The 16,853-nt window shown below is 49.2% G+C and overlaps 2 protein-coding genes across 4 annotated transcripts; one reads left to right on the top strand and one right to left on the bottom strand.

Annotated features, from left to right (window-relative positions):
- Window positions 1-1,411: 1,411 nt before the first annotated feature.
- On the bottom strand, window positions 1,412-9,597 carry MYL11 (myosin light chain 11). 3 transcript variants are annotated; one of them, XM_021008489.2, is made up of 8 exons: window positions 9,520-9,597; window positions 5,437-5,480; window positions 3,497-3,589; window positions 2,997-3,072; window positions 2,399-2,503; window positions 2,182-2,260; window positions 1,762-1,810; window positions 1,412-1,628 (listed from the first exon to the last, which is right to left on the bottom strand). In XM_021008489.2, the coding sequence occupies exons 2-8, from the start codon at window positions 5,437-5,439 to the stop codon at window positions 1,524-1,526; spliced, it is 510 nt and encodes a 169-aa protein (XP_020864148.1). In that variant the 5' UTR covers window positions 5,440-5,480; window positions 9,520-9,597; the 3' UTR covers window positions 1,412-1,523. The 3 variants fall into 3 exon arrangements, with proteins under 3 accessions (XP_020864148.1, XP_020864147.1, XP_020864154.1); XM_021008488.2 differs by lacking the exon at window positions 9,520-9,597 and adding an exon at window positions 8,740-8,794; XM_021008495.2 differs by lacking the exons at window positions 5,437-5,480; window positions 9,520-9,597 and adding an exon at window positions 8,836-8,903.
- TBC1D10B (TBC1 domain family member 10B) lies at window positions 9,119-16,833 on the top strand. The gene is given in 10 exon segments (XM_021008469.2): window positions 9,119-9,578; window positions 9,580-10,550; window positions 11,690-11,789; window positions 12,251-12,358; window positions 12,541-12,647; window positions 13,394-13,508; window positions 13,731-13,796; window positions 13,920-14,109; window positions 14,732-14,886; window positions 15,000-16,833. Coding segments are annotated over 10 exon segments (2,691 nt in total). The 5' UTR covers window positions 9,119-9,308; the 3' UTR covers window positions 15,609-16,833.
- The last annotated feature ends 20 nt before the right edge of the window (window positions 16,834-16,853 follow it).

The raw sequence follows: 16,853 nt of genomic DNA, 5'->3' as shown, positions 1-16,853 counted from the left end.
AATGGAGTTATAGCTCTTAGATGCCATCAGGCCAAAGGGCTGGAAGGGGAGGGAAGAGGAGAGTAGTAAAAGGCGGTGTTGGGTCCCACCCCCACCCCAGACTGAATCCAGATATCAATCCATCTCTGCCTCTAGCGGCAGATGTCCCAGAAGCATCATCCTGCAGGGCCCTCCCCTCCAATCCTCTCCACTAACATACCTTCCTTCTTCCCTTTACATTTGTCTCCTCACACACATACACTCCCCTTCTCACATTCTGCATGTGCCCTCCATTCCCACAAACACTCCTCCTAAACATACATTTCCCACACTCATGCACATGCATGTGTATGTATGTACATGCCTCCCACATATATAAAACATACATACCATATACATTCCCCTGTAGCATGCTCCTACATATTTATACTCCCACAAATATGCCTTTTTAGATATATATGTTTGCCTTTCCTCTATATGCATGTACATTTTTAAAATCTTAAAAATTTTTTTTCTTATTAATTTATTTATTTTTAGTTTTCAACATTGACTTCCACAAGATTTCATACACGTATATTGTTGCTACACACTTATGAACTTTCTCTCCTCACATCTAAACTCTCCACAAACATACTCCCCCACATACAAACATTCTCTTCTCTGCATATACATGCCCTCCATGAATATGGACCATATACACAACCTCTACTGTGCATATACACTTCCCTCATATGGACACAAGGTCATAGGATCCAGGATTTGGAGCTAGAGAAGACGTTAAAAGTTCTTTAGTCCAGCTCCCTCCTCTTAGCAATGAGGACACAGATCCAGAGAGGAGAAGAGACTTACTTGTGTGGCCTTAAAAAAGTCATTAGTAGCAGCCTTGTGTGGTGGGTAAGAGACTTAAACTTTGAGTCAGGAAAATTGGATTCAAAAGCCCTCCTGTGACACTATTATATGACCCTGAGCAAATCACTAAGGTTCCTCATCTGTAAAATGGGGAGGTTTTACTTGGTGGTTTCTAAGATTCCTTCCAGCTCCATCATTCTATGCGCGCAGATAAACCTTCCCTCCTTTCCTACTCACTGTTCTTTGCATCTCTTTTTTGTCCCAAAATGTCCCAGTTTGGTCGAAAATAGAGTACCCCAAGGTCTACTATATGGAGATACGGAGGAGGAGGCAGGAGATGCTGACTTGATTCTAGATCCCCTTCGTATCACTCCAGTTCCAGCTCTGCCCCTCTCACGGAATCCAACCAGAGGCCTCCCACAAAAGCCTTTCTAGAAGGGATTCCCTTCATGAGCAAGTTTCCAGCGGACCTTTTTTCAGTCCTAACCCCCTTTTCTCCAGATTTGCTCACTTCAGGTGAAAATAAAGATCCCCTCTCTTCCCCTCAACCCTCCTCCACAGAAAGATATTGGGAGGTCATCAGTAAGAAACACAAGTTCATCTTTATTTGGGGAATAAAGGGGTTCAGATCCAGAGGAGCTCAACACTCCCCATTCTGGGGACCAAATGAAGGGAGGGTGAGGCTCTGGAGGCCTCTACTCCTGGTCCTTGGCGTCTCCATGGGTGATGACATAGCAGATATTCTTGTAGTCTACATTGCCGCCTACATCTGGAGGGAAGGCTGCCCACATGTTCTTGATCTGCGATAGAGACAGGACCAGTCATATAGGAGTCATCTCCCAAAGGAGCCTCCCTCTCCTCTCTCTTTCCTCCCCTAAATAGATAAGCTTTCCCTCTTCCCTCTCCTCAATTTTCTTCCTCCAAAAAACTCACCTCCTCCTTAGAGAATCGGTCACACTGGGTTGTAAGCAGCTCCTCCAGACTGGGAAGGAAAGAGGAGTTATAGGGAATAAATCAGTTTATTCTGGAGAACAGTGACTACCTCCCTACCCAAAAAAAACCCAAAGAGGCAGGGGAAGTTATATATATGTGTATATATATATACACACACATATATATATGTATGTATGTGTATATATATGTATGCATGTATATGTAGGTATGTGTGTATATATACATATATACATATATACATATACACATACACATACACATACACATACACATATACATACATATGAGGCAGGAAAATACTGGGGCTAGAAACTTGGGGTACAGAATGAAGGGAGAGCATGGGACCTTAGGACACAGGGAGAGGGCTGCCCATGAACAGACCAATAAACCACTACTCACAACTGCTTCTTAATGGACCCCTTCCCCTCAGGGTCCAGGACTTTGAAGGCTCCAGTGATCACATCCTCCGGATCAGCACCTAGGGACAGGGAGGGCTGGAAGCTAATTTCACATGTTTTAGGGGGAAAGGGTGTGTCTCTGGGGGAACAGAATCCTGGAGCCCCAAGGAGTATTGAGTAAGAGGGGTGGTATGTATACCCAACACCTTTAAACTCACCCTTTAATTTCTCTCCAAACATGGTCAAGAAGACAGTGAAGTTGATGGGTCCACTGGCCTCCTTCATCATGGCGTCCAGTTCCTCATTCTTCACATTCAGGCGGCCTATGGGGTAGGATAGAAATAGGGAGGGGATAGGTTTCAAATTGTGCTCCTGACAAAGGCAGGTTAATAGGGAGGAAGCTGGTAGGAGGAATGAGCTAGACAATAGGATTCTGGGATCGGGATTAAGGTGGGAAGGGCCAGGAATGAGTACAATGAGACCTGAGGATGAGTCCCAGCACTGCCACTAAATGATTATGGAACCCTTGGGCAAATCACCTCTCTGTGCCTTTGTCTCTTGCTCTGGAAAATGAAGAGATTGGACTAAGTGATAAATAATGTTCCTTCCAACTGTAATTAATGTTCCTCCTAACTTTCTTGGACTCTATGAGAAGCTGAGACAGAGGAACTAAGTCACCAAAGTTCTGACAGAGAACAGTGGCTACCAGAGGCTAAGACAGAGAAGGCTAAGAGGACTGGGGGCTTATGTTTGGATCCCAGAAGTGGAAAAATAGATGATCAGGACTTCCAGGCTGAGGGGCAGAGGTAGTCTTACCCATGGCTGCAAAGGTGTCCCTTAGGTCTTCCTTGTCAATGATGCCATCTCGGTTTTGGTCAATGACGGTGAAGGCCTAGGGAGGGAGGGCATTGTTGAGGAACAGGAAAAGAGAGGGTATTGGGGTTCTACTTTCCTCCTCATTTCTAGGACTGAAGCTCTTCTCAATCTCTTTTCCTGAGGCCCCCAGCTTTATACTCTCTGTACCGTTCCTTTACCCCACCCCAGCTGTCTCTCCGCTAGGTCAGCCTCTAGGATGGAAGGAATCCTTCATCTCCCTTTCCTTCCCTTCACCCTTCCCCCTACTCTGGGACAGGTGCACATTCCAGGGAGGGGCAGGGGAAGGAATGGAGGGAGAAGAACCCAGAGTTGGAGGAAATCATGTTGACTGACAGCTGGGGGCCCAGGACACCTGGCTTCATCAGGCAGCCTGTCACCAGGACTCCTCACTCTCTCATGCCTTCTACTCCCAATGCCTACCCCCCCCAACTCTTCCTTACCTCCTTAAACTCCTGGATTTGTGTTTGGTCAAACATGGAGAAGACATTGGAGCTGCCACCCTCTGCTGCCCTTCTCTTGGCCTTCTTGGGTGCCTGAGGGGAGAGGAGATGGGCAGACAAAAAGGTCAGATGCCTGGGAGCTGCAGGATAACAAAGTCTAGTGGAAATCACCGGAGAATCACTGACTATAGAGCAGTAGGGAGGGGAAGACAGGCTAACGTTCTTAGTGCAGGAACCCCTTCTGGCCACTCCTTGCTTATTTGTGGCCTCTGTGGCACACTCATCATGACCCTAATCCCTGGAGTATGGTGGTGGAGAGAGAAGTAATGGTGGTGGTGGTGGTGATAGGGCCAGGAGATCTGTAAGGAACATACTACAGGTAGGAGAGTAGGGTAGCTCCCTTGGAGTGCCTGTTCCTCTCTCTCTCTTTCTCTTTCTCTCTCTCTAACTTTTCTTACAGAGACAGAACTCTCTCCCTTTAGTTGGACAGACAGACTGATCAGTTACCTCTGTATGACTTAAAGCTAGGTGATCAGTGGATCTAGCTGCTGTAAGGCCAGATCAAGGTACATTGTGGAGAGAAAGGTTCAGTTATCACAGTAAAGTCAGACCATGGTTACATGGTTATTAGCCTCATTGTCTCTGTGACTGGGGTATCATGAAGTGCTTCTTCTACCCCAGTAAGCTCTGGTATAGGACTGCATTCTATGGGCATTCTGACATCACTGAAGATTTGGGAGAAGGAAGAGGGCAGGATCAGAGCTGTACTTCAGGTACCTCTACCACTAGCTTTTATGATCTCAAGCAAATCATTTACCTTCCCTGGGCCTCAGTTTCCTCATCTGTAAAACAAAGCTATTGGGACTAGATGGCCTATTTAGAGCCCCTTAAATCCTATTATCTTACGGATTAGCCTGTGGATTCTCCTTCCAGGTGAGAGTGTGTATATGTGTGTGTGTGTATGCATGTGAATGTGTGTGTGTGTGTGTGTGTGTGTGTGTGTGTGTGTGTGTGTGTAGGGGAAGTGCAGTGAGGATTTCATGACAGTCCTCTAAGATCGTTCTTTGTTCCTAGGGTAACTCTTTATGAGGGAACTGCGTTTTCTTACAATAGCGAAGGTGTAGGTGAGAGGGGACTGTCAATCATATCCAGTATCCCTGTTGTACAGTAATGCTGATGGGGTTTTCTTCCTGGCCTTGGAATTTAGACGTGGAAGAGGTCAACCTCTCTGACCTGATGTACCCTGAGGTCAAGTTGGCAGGTCCTGATGCTTGAAAGCAAACACTGTCTTGCTATTTATAGCTCTATGAAACTCCAATCTCAAGGTAATATTAGAGAGGGGGTGGGCTGGGAATTTTAGGGGCCAGGCCCCTAAATTACTGGAGTAATATTAAGCACATCTCTTCTTGAGGGAACACTGACAGTTACTAGAGTATAGTATACTTTCTAGTACAAGAGCAACATGATGTTATTTGAGCAGACATTTCTTGTAGTCTTTTTGGGTGGGGTGGGTGGGGATGGAAGTGAGAGTGGCTAAGTAGGGGATGTTTCATCTATTCCCTTTTCATCGGTCTTTCTCCATCACTGAGTTCTAATGTCTGCTTTGTTGCTCACTTGCTACGAGACCTTAGGCAAGCCTATGCCCTTCTGAGCCTCAGTTTTTCTATCAGTAGAGGGAAGGGATTGGACCAGGTGATCTCAGAGGTATTTCTACCTTTTAACATTTTGATATCTCACCATGTCAGAGGCATTAACCTCTTTGTTACACATTTTTCTAGAAGGTTAAACTTTTCTCCCTTGATCTCCACAGAACCATCCTCTTAGCTGTCTTCTTCAAAAAACGTTCCTTCCCCGTCCCCCCAAGTTGTACTCTAATTTAACAGCTGGGGGTTAGAGTCTGGAGGTCTTAGGGTGGGGAGAGGGGAAGAGATCTCACTTACCATATCTTTTCTCTATGGGGTTGGGTGACGGCTCTAGTGGGACGCTGGAAGGAATCAGAGCAGAGTGACAAGATGTGGACGATTCCTCTGGGGTTATATACCCGACCCGAGGGAGCCCTTAACATACCAGGGTAACTTTAGCTGAGTCTTAGAGTTGGAAAGGGGAGGGGCTGGGTAGAAAAGGAGCCAGGGGGCTGATGTGGGGGGAGGGATGAAAGGGGGGAACAGATGGCTACCCAAGATACCGAAATAGCTCACAGGCCTCTCCTTTCTTGGAGAAGTGAGGGGGAGGGAAGCAATTGGAGATGGAGGGAGATCTTAGGGATGTTCTAACTCAGGCATGGTCTTTGTGGAGGACAAGTGTACCAGTGGGGGGGGGTGGAGAGACAGAATGTGGGGTGTGGTAAATGAAGTCAGGATGGAATGTTTTCACCTCCCCAGCAGGCACAAAGATTCAGGGGGACTAGACTGGGGAAGGAATGAGAAATCTGGGAAGTTAGCGGCTTCCTGCGCAGCAAGGGTGATACAAAAATGAATAAGACATAGTCCCTTTCTTAAGCAATTCACAGGGAAGCAAAACATTTTCATAACAACGGTGAGCTAACAATGCCAGGAAGTTATGCTGGGTACCACATGTGTGTTCTCAACAATAAGCTCAGTTGAAATTCAGAAGAAGAAAAGATCATTGTGGGATGGGGTGATCTGAGAAGACTCCATAGAGGAGACAGGATTTAATCTGGGCTTTGACAAATAGATAGAAATTAGAGAGGCTGGGAAAGGGCATTGCAAACTGGGAGACCAACATTAGCAAAGATACCAGAATCTGAACATGTGAGGCTGCAGAGGCCACCATAGTGGGGATAGAGCCCTGGGTTTGGAGTCAGGAAGACCTGAGTTCAAATTTGACCTTAGAAACTAGCTGTATGGCCCAGGACAAATCACTTAACTTCTTTGTGCCTGAGTTTCCTCATATGTAAAGAGGGGATAATAATACCTATTTCTCAGCACCTTTTTGGAGGATTAAATGAGGTGTAAAGCACCTGACACATAGTAGGTGATTAATAAATGCTTTGTCCCTTCCCTTTCTTCAGGAAATAGTGGGTAGTTAGGCTTAGAAAGGAAGGTTGGGCCTAGAATATTGAGGGCCTTGAATGACAAGCTGAGTTCAGATTCGATCCTATGGACAATGGGGATCTGCTGAAAGTTTGTGAGCAAGAGAAGGGCATGATGATAAAAGCTGTTCTGACAAATAGTTCTGAAAGGTTCTGCCTTAAGTAGGGAAAGGACACCTGAAGGAAAGGATACAGTTTGAGGAAATGGCCAGGCTTAGACTCAAGTGACCCCTCAAAAAAAGAGAGAAACAGGTACTGTGTGGCCAAGGACCAGAAGGATGGATAGTTAATGGAAGAGAAAATGAGATTTATGACAAGGCCTGAGAACGTGGATAGGGCCCAGGAGGCCAGGGGCCCCTAAAGAGCTAGTGTCTTGTGCAGGAACTTGCCATTCTGGGGAATGCTCCTTGCCTCTGAGAATGCCCCTCCCCCAGTACCACGCCAATGCCTCTAAGACATTTTCCTTTCTGGGCACTGGGGACAGTCCACCTGTTGTCTCTGATGGGAGGGGTGGGGAAGGAGCCACCTAAACTTAGCACCAGCTGCCCCCCTGCTGGCCTCCTAACCAACCCTCCCCTCCCACTCTATCCCCTGACCCTAGGGCCCCACCTTATATGGGCAACAGGGACCCAGTGAAGTGGGGAGAGGGGACTTAGACCGTGGTGAAGGAAGTGGAGATAAATTATTCCTGGGGTCTATTTCTCCCCCTATATGGTATCTAAAAGGCAGGGCGCCTGGGTTCTGGGTAGGGGATGGAGTATCAGTAAGAAATCAAAGGGACATGGGGGTTTTTAGGTTGGCTATGGGTTCCAGAAAAAAGGGAGAGATGGGGGAGAGAGTGGGAAAGGTGAGAAGACCGGAAAGATAGGGGATTGGATGCCTGAGTTCTGGATAGAGAATATAATTACCAAAAAAGAAAATATCAGGCCAATTCAGTGAACTCTGGAGCTTGTGGGTGGTTGAATACTTGAGTTCATGGTGTGGAATAGGGTCCCAGAGTGTCATGGAGGAACCCGAGGCAGACTTGAAATCTGGGGCACTGGATGTTATGGGCACTGGATTAAAAAAAAAATTATATCCTCCAGAGAAAGATCAAGGAATTGAGGGACTCTGGAAGAATTGGATGCCTGGGGTCTGAGTGGGGAATACGATCTGAGAGAGAACAGGGGCTTGACGGTTGGGACCTCTGATGTCTGAGTTCTGTTACTTCAAAAAAGAAAGCTTAGGGGATTCAGGAAAGTTGGGGAGTGGAGTCCTAGAGATAGTGGGATGCTGAGGGGACTGGAGAGTCGGGAGCCTTGGAAAAGTGGAATCTAGGTGGAGAATGGGATCCCAGAGAGCGTGATTAGGGCTAACGGCTTGCGGGGAGGTGTTGCAGCAGATCAAATCAAGACAGTGATCATTTATTAAGCGTCAGGAACTGTGCTAAGCACTGGAATCAATCAATCAACACGCTAAGGACAGAGACCCTGGATTCTTAGAGGGGAAATGTTCCGGGGCCAGAAATTCATTCATTCATTCATTCATTCATTCATTCCATTCATGGAACGTGTTTGAAGCTCTCACTGTGTGCAGAGCACTGCGAGGGGATATAAGGGCGCAGACAGAGGCAGGGATGTAGTGAGGAGGGGAGAAGGAGGTGCTGAGGCGATCTCCTGAGCCGTCCCCGACTGTCACCCGTCATCCGCTCTTCCCTCCCGCCACCTGCCACCGACTGTCACTGCCTGTCCCCAAAGCCACTACTCCCGCTGGCAGCCGCGGGACCTTCCCGAAATAGCCATTGGTTGTCACAGTTGTCAGTTTCTCTCTGCCCCTGGCTCCTTAAGACGCATTCATTGGTTGAAAAAGGAGAATCCCTCCTATGATTAGCCCGCCCACTAGCGGTCATTATCTCCTCTGCTTCTCCGGAGGACTTCGGCTCTTTAAAGCTTTCCATTGATTATGCCTACTGTCAATCACCGCCCATATATGACATCCCAACTGTCAATTTTGATCCTGCCAACCCTGCCTCATTGGCTCACCCGGCTCCTTTTCTCCCTTCCTAATAGCTTGCAAATTCTGGCACCCACCTTTTCCCTCTCAAACTCCACCCCTTCCTTTATCCTTCCGCGGTCAAACTTTCGCTAACTTTTGTTATTGGCCAACAGTTGCCAACACCCTTTTTTCTAATTAGCTACTTTCTTCAACCCACCTTCTTCCGCCTTGTTTACCATTTTGGTTGGCTCCCAGAACATTTTCCTCACAGCATGCCCCACCCCTGCTTCCTCTTCCCCGCGATCCCACCTACTTTTCCCTGATTGGTAGGAGCGCCATTCTTTGTCTCCAAGTGACTGGCCAGGATCCCCTTGAAGGCGGGATAGGGAAGGAGAGGTGGGCGGGATTACACTTCACGCAGGCGCCAGTTGTTTGACTAGAGTGGGGGGGAGCGCTCCGCCCAGCTAACGATGTTGTGCGCAGGCGTGAAGACGGCCACCGGCCCAAAAAGGGGAGAGAGTTAGCGCGCGAGTGAGGGTGAGAGGGCGCGAGCCGGACCCCCGCGAGGCGCCCGCCCTGTGCGACCCCCCTCCCTCCCCTCCCCTCCCCCCCTCCCCCTCCCTCTCACTCCTGCTCGGGCGCCCGCCATCTGGCTAGGCCGCGCCCTTCACCCTCTGCCCCCTCCCTCCCTCCCTCTTTCCCTCCCGGTGGGTGGGGTGGCTCCTCCCCCAGGCCCAGCCTCCGGGGAGGGGGATGTGAGGAGCACCTCGGAGCGGGGCCGTCGCCATGGAGACAGGCCCGGCGCCTTTGGTGGCCCCCCCACGCCGCCATGGCGCCTCAGTGGCCCCCTCCCCACCACCTCGGGGCTCCCGGGCTGGGCCTGTGCTGGTGGTGGCCCCGGGGCCCCCAGTGACCACGGCCACCTCCTCCCCGGTCACTCTGGTGGCACCCGGGGAGGCCCGCCCGGCCTGGGTGTCCGGTGGCCCCAGGCCCCCACCTGGCATCCCTGGGAGCCGGCCGCCTCCGTCTGCCCCTGCAGGGTCGCCGGGGCCGGCTGGGGGGCACAGGTACCGGTGGCAGCACGGTGGTGGTGCTGACTCTGGAAGCTGTGGCTGCAGCCTCTGGCCAGGATCCTGACCCCAACCCCACCAGGGAGGTGAGGACAGACAGCTCCAGCACCACAGGAATCCCAAGGACAGAGCCTGGGCCCAGGTCAGCTTCCGAACCTCGTGGCAGGCCGGTGGCACCAGGAATGGTGGCAGCAGGAGGAACAGCCTTGCCCATCGGTGCTGTGACCCCCGAGATGGGGACAGACTCCTCTGTAGCCGGACCAGAGACAGCAACAGCAACCTCGGCACACTCAGAAACAGCCCCTGTAGGTGACTGCCTGGTCACCAGCTCGATGGGACTGACTACATCAGAAGTGGTGGCAGCACCGCGACTGGAGCTGGCAACTGAATTAGCTGACTTGGCCCTCTCAGGAACACCTGTGTCTGTGACAGAAGAGAATACAACTCTTGTGCCTATTGTAACAGCTTCTGGTGCAATGACAGCCAAACCGCCTGTTGCACCTAGACCAGGAATGGTGGTAGCTTCAGGAACAACTGGACCAGCTACCGTTGTAACAGCAGGACTGACAACAGATGGGCTAGCTGCTACAGGTGACACAGGTGTAGCAGTGGCAATGGCAGGCCCAGCCATTGCAATGCCATCGGGGACAGGAACAGAGTCTTCTGCAGTCTCCGAGACTCCAGTAGCCACAGTAACTGTGACCCCAGCCCCTGAGCCAACTGAAGGTTCCCAGGACTTGGGCTCCATGTCTAGCTTAGGTCCTGGAATTCAAGGACCTCGTGGACAGGCCCCAGACAGCCTAAGCTACCTAGACTCTGTGAGCCTCATGTCAGGTACCTTAGAGTCCTTGGCAGATGATGTGAGCTCCATGGGCTCAGACTCTGAAATCAACGGGCTTGCCCTTCGAAAGACAGACAAGTATGGATTCCTGGGGGGCAGCCAGTACTCTGGAAGCCTGTGAGTACGGGGGACCCCGGGGGACCACTCCTGGTATGGGGAGAAAGGGTCCTTCAGAAGAGGTGACATTTATAAATCCTGTCAATTCCTGGGCATAGTTCCTCCAACTTGGGATTCAGTCTTAGTATTGAGGGTTGCTTTGAATTAAACTTCAAAAGGTAATTTAGTTCAATTATACTGACCATCAATTAGTAGCTTGTTGTGAAGCATGATGTGGTAGAAAGAACACTGGACCTCAGAATTGGATCATTTGAGTTCTAGTTTCATCTCTGCTCCTAACTTGCAGTGTTAACCTTGGACAAGTCATTAAATAGTCCCTGGGTTTATCTCATCTGTAAAAAGAGGGGGTCAGACTAGATCTCTAAGGCCCTTTCCAGTTCTGACAGTCTATGATTCTCTGATGTTAAAACCTGGCCATTGGTAGGGGACCAGGTCTTATTGGCTTAAAGGTTAAAATAGCAGCTGGTTAGGAATAGTATTTAGAAATTTAGTTGGATTACAGGCTGTTATGGAGCCTCATTCAGGCAAGGAAACCACAATGCCTCAGTATAATGGAGGTAACAAGGGATTCTCGACTTTAACCTGGAGGGTGGGGCCAGGCTATATGGAGCCGATTCCATGTTCTTTACTTCTCTTCTGCCCTGATGTGGAAGGTCACAAAAAATATAAAGGGGTGGAGTATAATTTAGGGGGAGGTGAACATTGAATGAAACTTTTCTGAGTGAGCAGGGACTTCTAGGTCTTCACAGGGGAAAGGGGTAGGAGTGCCTCTTCTCCATTTCCTCATCTCCCCAGGCCCTGCCCTCTTTCCTAGTTCCCTTGCCTCCTATGGCCTGAGTCACTCCCTCCCAAGGTGTGGGGTGTGACTGCTGTGACTCCTTCCTTCCCTTTCTCTGGATCCTGGTCATCCTTGTTCCCCTTCCTACCACATAATGGAATGACCCCTGATGCCTCCATTCCCTTGGGCTAGGTCATCATGGATATAATGGTTCAACACCTACAGATTAGGGTTTAAAAATGGGAAGTTGTGGAATCTGAGGAGATTTGAAAGGGAGAAGTTAGAGGATTTACTGAAGAGAGGATGGAGAAACTTATGATTGGGGTGACATCAGTTGGACTCCTTTTCCTTTCTCCCCCAGGGAAAGCTCTGTCCCTGTTGATGTGGCCCGTCAGCGGGAACTAAAGTGGCTGGACATGTTCAGTAACTGGGATAAGTGGTTATCTCGTCGATTTCAGAAGGTACATGAGATGGGGAGAGCAAGATCGAAGTTTGATACACCCTTCACCTGTGAGGGCCTGCAGCCTTCTATTCCTTCGCTTTTCTCTGCCCTTCACCCTTTACAGTAATAAGGAGGGTGGGAGAAAGCAAAAAGCATCTGTGAAGTCTTTGGGGGAAAATTATGCACAGGAATAGGATCAGCCTGGCAGACTGGATAGTATGTGTGCTATGTGTTGGGGGCGTGAAAATGTTATATGTTAAATATGTAAAGATAAGGCACAAGTGCCTTTTATTTTGTCTTGACATTGGGATAACCCTAGGGCCAGCCTTGCTTGGGAGCTGGAAGCTAGGTTTTAGGATGAGCCCTGAGGGGATGATTGGTCTCTTCCAATAGATGCTGGAGCATCAGGGCTAATCAAGTCTGAGTAAAAGTCTATCCTCACTTATGTCATCTTTCCCGCTCCTGTCTCCTTTCTGCTAGGTGAAGTTGCGATGCCGGAAGGGCATCCCCTCGTCCCTTAGAGCCAAAGCCTGGCAGTTCCTGTCCAACAGCAAGGAACTCCTAGATCAGAACCCTGGTAAATTTGAGGTATGGAGGCAGCTGGTTGTGAGGAGAGTATTTATATTGGAATGCCAGTTCTTCCTTGTCATCTGGTCAAGCTAAGGCTCTCCTTTGTGGGTTAGGAGAAGGGTCTAGAGAGCTTTCCCTTGAATGTGGGGTGGGGGGGGAGGATTGCTGCAGAGAGATATAACTTCTCCATTTTATCGAAGGAGCTGGAGCGGGCACCTGGAGACCCTAAGTGGCTGGATGTGATTGAGAAAGACTTGCATCGACAATTCCCCTTTCATGAGATGTTTGCTGCCCGAGGGGGTCATGGGTAAGATTTAGGGGTGGGTGACAGTGTACAATCAAAAAAGATCCTGGGCAGAGTCTCAGCAAAAAATTTAATACAGTTTAAGTGCCCTTGTTCAGTGTTATGCAGAACACAAAAGATGGAAATATGGTTGGTTTCTGCACATAGTGTATTAGTGGGGGAAACGACAAACAACTAAAACAAAGAGTAGAGTATGATCAAGTGCCATTAAAAAGGTGCTGACTAATTTCTGGCTAGAAAATGAGGAAAAGACTCTTGGAAGAGCATTTGAATTGGGCTCCAAACAATAGGCAGTTCTGATTGGTGGAGAAGGGGGAGGGCTTTCCCGGTAGTAGGAATAGAGTAAGCAAAAGAGCAGAAAGGGAAAAATTGAATATTTTGATATACTGTAAGTAGTTTAGTTTGTGATTGAAGTATCTGAAGAGGGGAAAGGATATAAAACTGGAAAGGTAGGTTAGGGCTTGAGAACCAAGCAGAGGAATTTGGACTTTTATTTTGTGGACAGTGAGAAGTCCCTGAACGTTTTTGAGTAGGTGGGTGAGGATGACATAATCATAGCTATGTGTTAGGAAGATTAATCTGGTAGCTGTGGCTGTGCAGCACAGATTTGAGCTGAGAAGAGGGGGCTAGAGTGGCATGTGCCATAGACAGTTTCTTAGGATGGGTTTGGGGCAGTCTGAACAGATGTCCTCAAGAACCATTGGATCCCAGTTACTATGGTAACCTTCTTCCCTCTCCCATGCCTGCAGGCAGCAAGACCTATATCGAATCTTGAAGGCCTACACCATCTATCGGCCTGATGAGGGTTACTGCCAAGCCCAGGCCCCTGTGGCAGCTGTGCTGCTCATGCATATGCCTGCTGAGGTCAGAGGGCAGGAATAAGGGACCTAGGGTTGGACATGGGAGGAATTGGAGTCTCTGGCAATACCTTGCATGTGTTCAGAGAGCTGACTGGACTGCTCCCAAAGCCCCTTTGGGGTGGGAAGAGGGGGAGTGGCCACAGGGCTGTCAGTGGAGTAGGGATGGGGAGAAGTTTAACACCATGCTCTTCGTTCCTTACACATCCACTCTCCTTTTTCTCTCCAGCAAGCTTTCTGGTGCTTGGTACAGATATGTGACAAATACCTTCCTGGCTACTACAGTGCTGGGCTGGTGAGTAACACTTTGGATTCGGAAAGGGTTGTGGAACCAAGGCAGGATGGAAGGGAGGTTAGAGAATCTTTTCCCTTCAGCTTGTGAATATGGTGTCTCTTCATCTCTGTGCTCACTGTTCAGGAGGCCATCCAGCTGGATGGAGAGATCTTCTTTGCCCTTCTTCGGCGGGCTTCCCCTTTAGCTCATCGACACCTTCGGCGTCAGCGCATTGACCCTGTACTTTACATGACTGAGTGGTTCATGTGCATCTTTGCTCGCACTCTGCCTTGGGCCTCAGTTCTCCGGGTCTGGGATATGTTCTTCTGTGAAGGTACCAGTGCTAAGGGGACACTTCTAGCCCTGTGGTTCTGACCCAAGCTTCCTCTATAGGACTTCTGTCTTCATATTTTCTTTTGCTTATTATTCTTCCATCTTCTCCTATCTGAGGGCAAAACAGAGGAGCCAGCTATTTACTATTTCATGCACTGTCTTTACTGACTCCCTTTATCAGGCTGGTTTCAAGAGAGTTTTCTACTCTCATCATAGTATACCAGCTCTAAAAGAGAGTGAGAGTGGGATGGGAGTGGGATGCAACTTGCATATTGAATAGATTTGTTAATTTCCTCTTCCTGTTAGTTGGCTAATATTAATACCCCATCTTCATAATCTTGATCACTTCATAGATGCCCCTGCCCCAGCTACCACTGAGATACTTAAGCTGAACAGCTGCCCTCAGAATGAAGTGGTTTCTGTAGCAATTGCTAGAGAACACCATCATCTTTCTGATGACCCAGGACACAAATCCTCAAGCAAAATTCATTCTTATTTAGTGAGGGTGGGAAAGGGAGGGGAGTCATCTAGGTCTTTAAAAAGAGTAAGAGCTTTCGGATTGGCTAGGTCTTCAGCAGCCTCCTCTACTCTCTAGTGACCTCTGACAACTAATCTTCCCTCAGGAGTCAAGATTATCTTCAGGGTGGCTCTGGTGCTTCTGCGGCATACCCTGGGCTCTGTAGAGAAGCTTCGGTCCTGCCAGGGAATGTATGAGACCATGGAGCAGCTGAGGAACTTACCTCAACAGTGCATGCAGGAAGAGTTCCTCGTGCATGAGGTGGGTGTCTCCTGCCCTGCCTTGCCCAGCATCTCTATATTTCCTGGAGCCAGCTGCCTCCTTATGCTTTTCCTGAGACTCTTGTGTCTCATGCCCCACTCTTCTCATTTCAGGTAACCAACCTCCCTGTGACAGAGGCTCTGATAGAGCGTGAAAATGCAGCCCAGCTAAAGAAGTGGAGAGAGACCCGGGGGGAGTTGCAGTACCGACCGTCCAGGAGGCTCCATGGCTCAAGGGCTATCCACGAGGAGCGAAGGCGACAGCAGCCCCCCCTGGGCCCATCAGCTAGCCTCCTCAGCCTTCCAGGCCTCAAAAGTCGTTCCTCCAGGGGTGGGGCTTCTTCATCCCCACCGCCTCCTGTTCGAAGAGCCAGTGCTGGCCCTGCCCCAGGCCCTGTGGTCACAGCCGAAGGGCTACATCCTTCCCTGCCCTCACCAACTGGAAACAGCACACCTCTGGGACAGGTAAAGGAGACCAAGCGTCAAGAGAAGGAGCGGCAGAAGCAGGAGAAGGAGCTTCAGAAGCAGGAGAAAGAGAGGCAGAAACAGGAGAAGGAGAGACAGAAACAGGAGAAGGAACGGGAAAAGGAGAGGCAGAAACAAGAGAAGAAGGCCCAGGGACGGAAGGTGTCCCTTCGACGGAAGGCTGATGGTTCTGCACCCCCACAAGATGGAGGGGATGGGAACTCAGCAGCTGGAGCACGACAGGATGCTTACTTCTAACCTTCTGTCCCTTCCATGCTGGGGCTGGGAAGGGCACTGGCTTCCCTTCACCGTGATGAACTTCATTGCCTGCCTGCTGCACTCCCTTGACCTCTCAGACCCAGGGAGCCAGCCATAGGTTTCCTTTCGTTCTACTTGGTCAGTGATGTTCTCTCCTAGAGAAGGCTGTGTTTCTTCTCGTCTTGGTATAAGCGGCCATATCTCAACAGAAACAGAATGAGCTAGTGCTGTTTCCCCAGAACCCTCGGCGGGCCTAGTTCCATCTTCTGGAGCTGGCCCGATATTTTCCTCAGCTGTTGCTGGACCATGTCCCCAAGCCAGCCCCATTTAGTGGGCTTGAAACCCCAAATTAAGCAGCATTTCATGGGACAATGTGGAGTGAGCCCTGAAGCCCCCTTTCCTATTCTACTCAACCAGTGTTCTTCCTTTCCTGACTCCATTAAGTTTCTCCTTTACCTTACTAAGTTGTTCTTTCCAAGGAACAATTGATTTCTCCTTTCCCCCTCTTGCTGATCTAACCTCTTCACATATTCTTCTGGCATGAGTGGACTTTTGAAGATGGGCCTTGACTGTTCTTAAATGTTCACTCTTGGTGGCTCAGCTTCCCAATTCCACAAGAAGAAAGCTGGGTGAACCTCTCCTCTTCCCTCAAGCCTTAACCATCTCCCTACATCTCCCCTCTGTGCCAGACTGGGAGGCAGAGGGGCCTCTCTCTATATTATATATATATATATATATGCATATATATATATATAATATATATATCTGATGTCTCTGCATTGTAATTATGTACACAGGACCCTGGGGGGGGGTTCAATCTCTACTTCCCCTCTTGCTCTGTTCACTGGTTTATTTAAGGGGAGTTGACCTGCAGCAGGAAGGGTCTCTCAGCTAGACTGCTTGCCTTTCAGTCCTGTTTCTAGCTCCTTTTCTTCATATACTCTTTTCACCACATCTTCCAGTCTCACACACCCATCTCATTCTTCTTAGGCCCTTTCTGATTTTTTCCATGATTTCTTTCCCATTCTTTCCTGCCTTCTTTTGTTCCTTGAACCTCTTGCTCCCCTTTGGGTTGGGTGTCCTCTCTGTTCTCTAAGGGGGTGGGGGGGCCCTCATGTTTACATTCTCTTTCTGCCCCCTCACTTCCCCTACTGCATTGCCCCGCCCCCCCAACTGTACAGAGCTTTGTGGAACCAGGAAAGAACAAATCTACTGTCCTGCCCTATACCTGACTCTTGCCTGGTT

The sequence above is a fragment of the Phascolarctos cinereus genome, unplaced genomic scaffold, assembly GCF_003287225.1.
Source record: "Phascolarctos cinereus isolate Bilbo 61053 unplaced genomic scaffold, phaCin_HiC Scaffold_4;HRSCAF=312, whole genome shotgun sequence".
NCBI classification, from domain to species: Eukaryota; Metazoa; Chordata; class Mammalia; order Diprotodontia; family Phascolarctidae; genus Phascolarctos; species Phascolarctos cinereus.
Note: the sequence above shows the minus strand (reverse complement) of the source record. Positions and strands in the feature narration are given on the sequence as shown.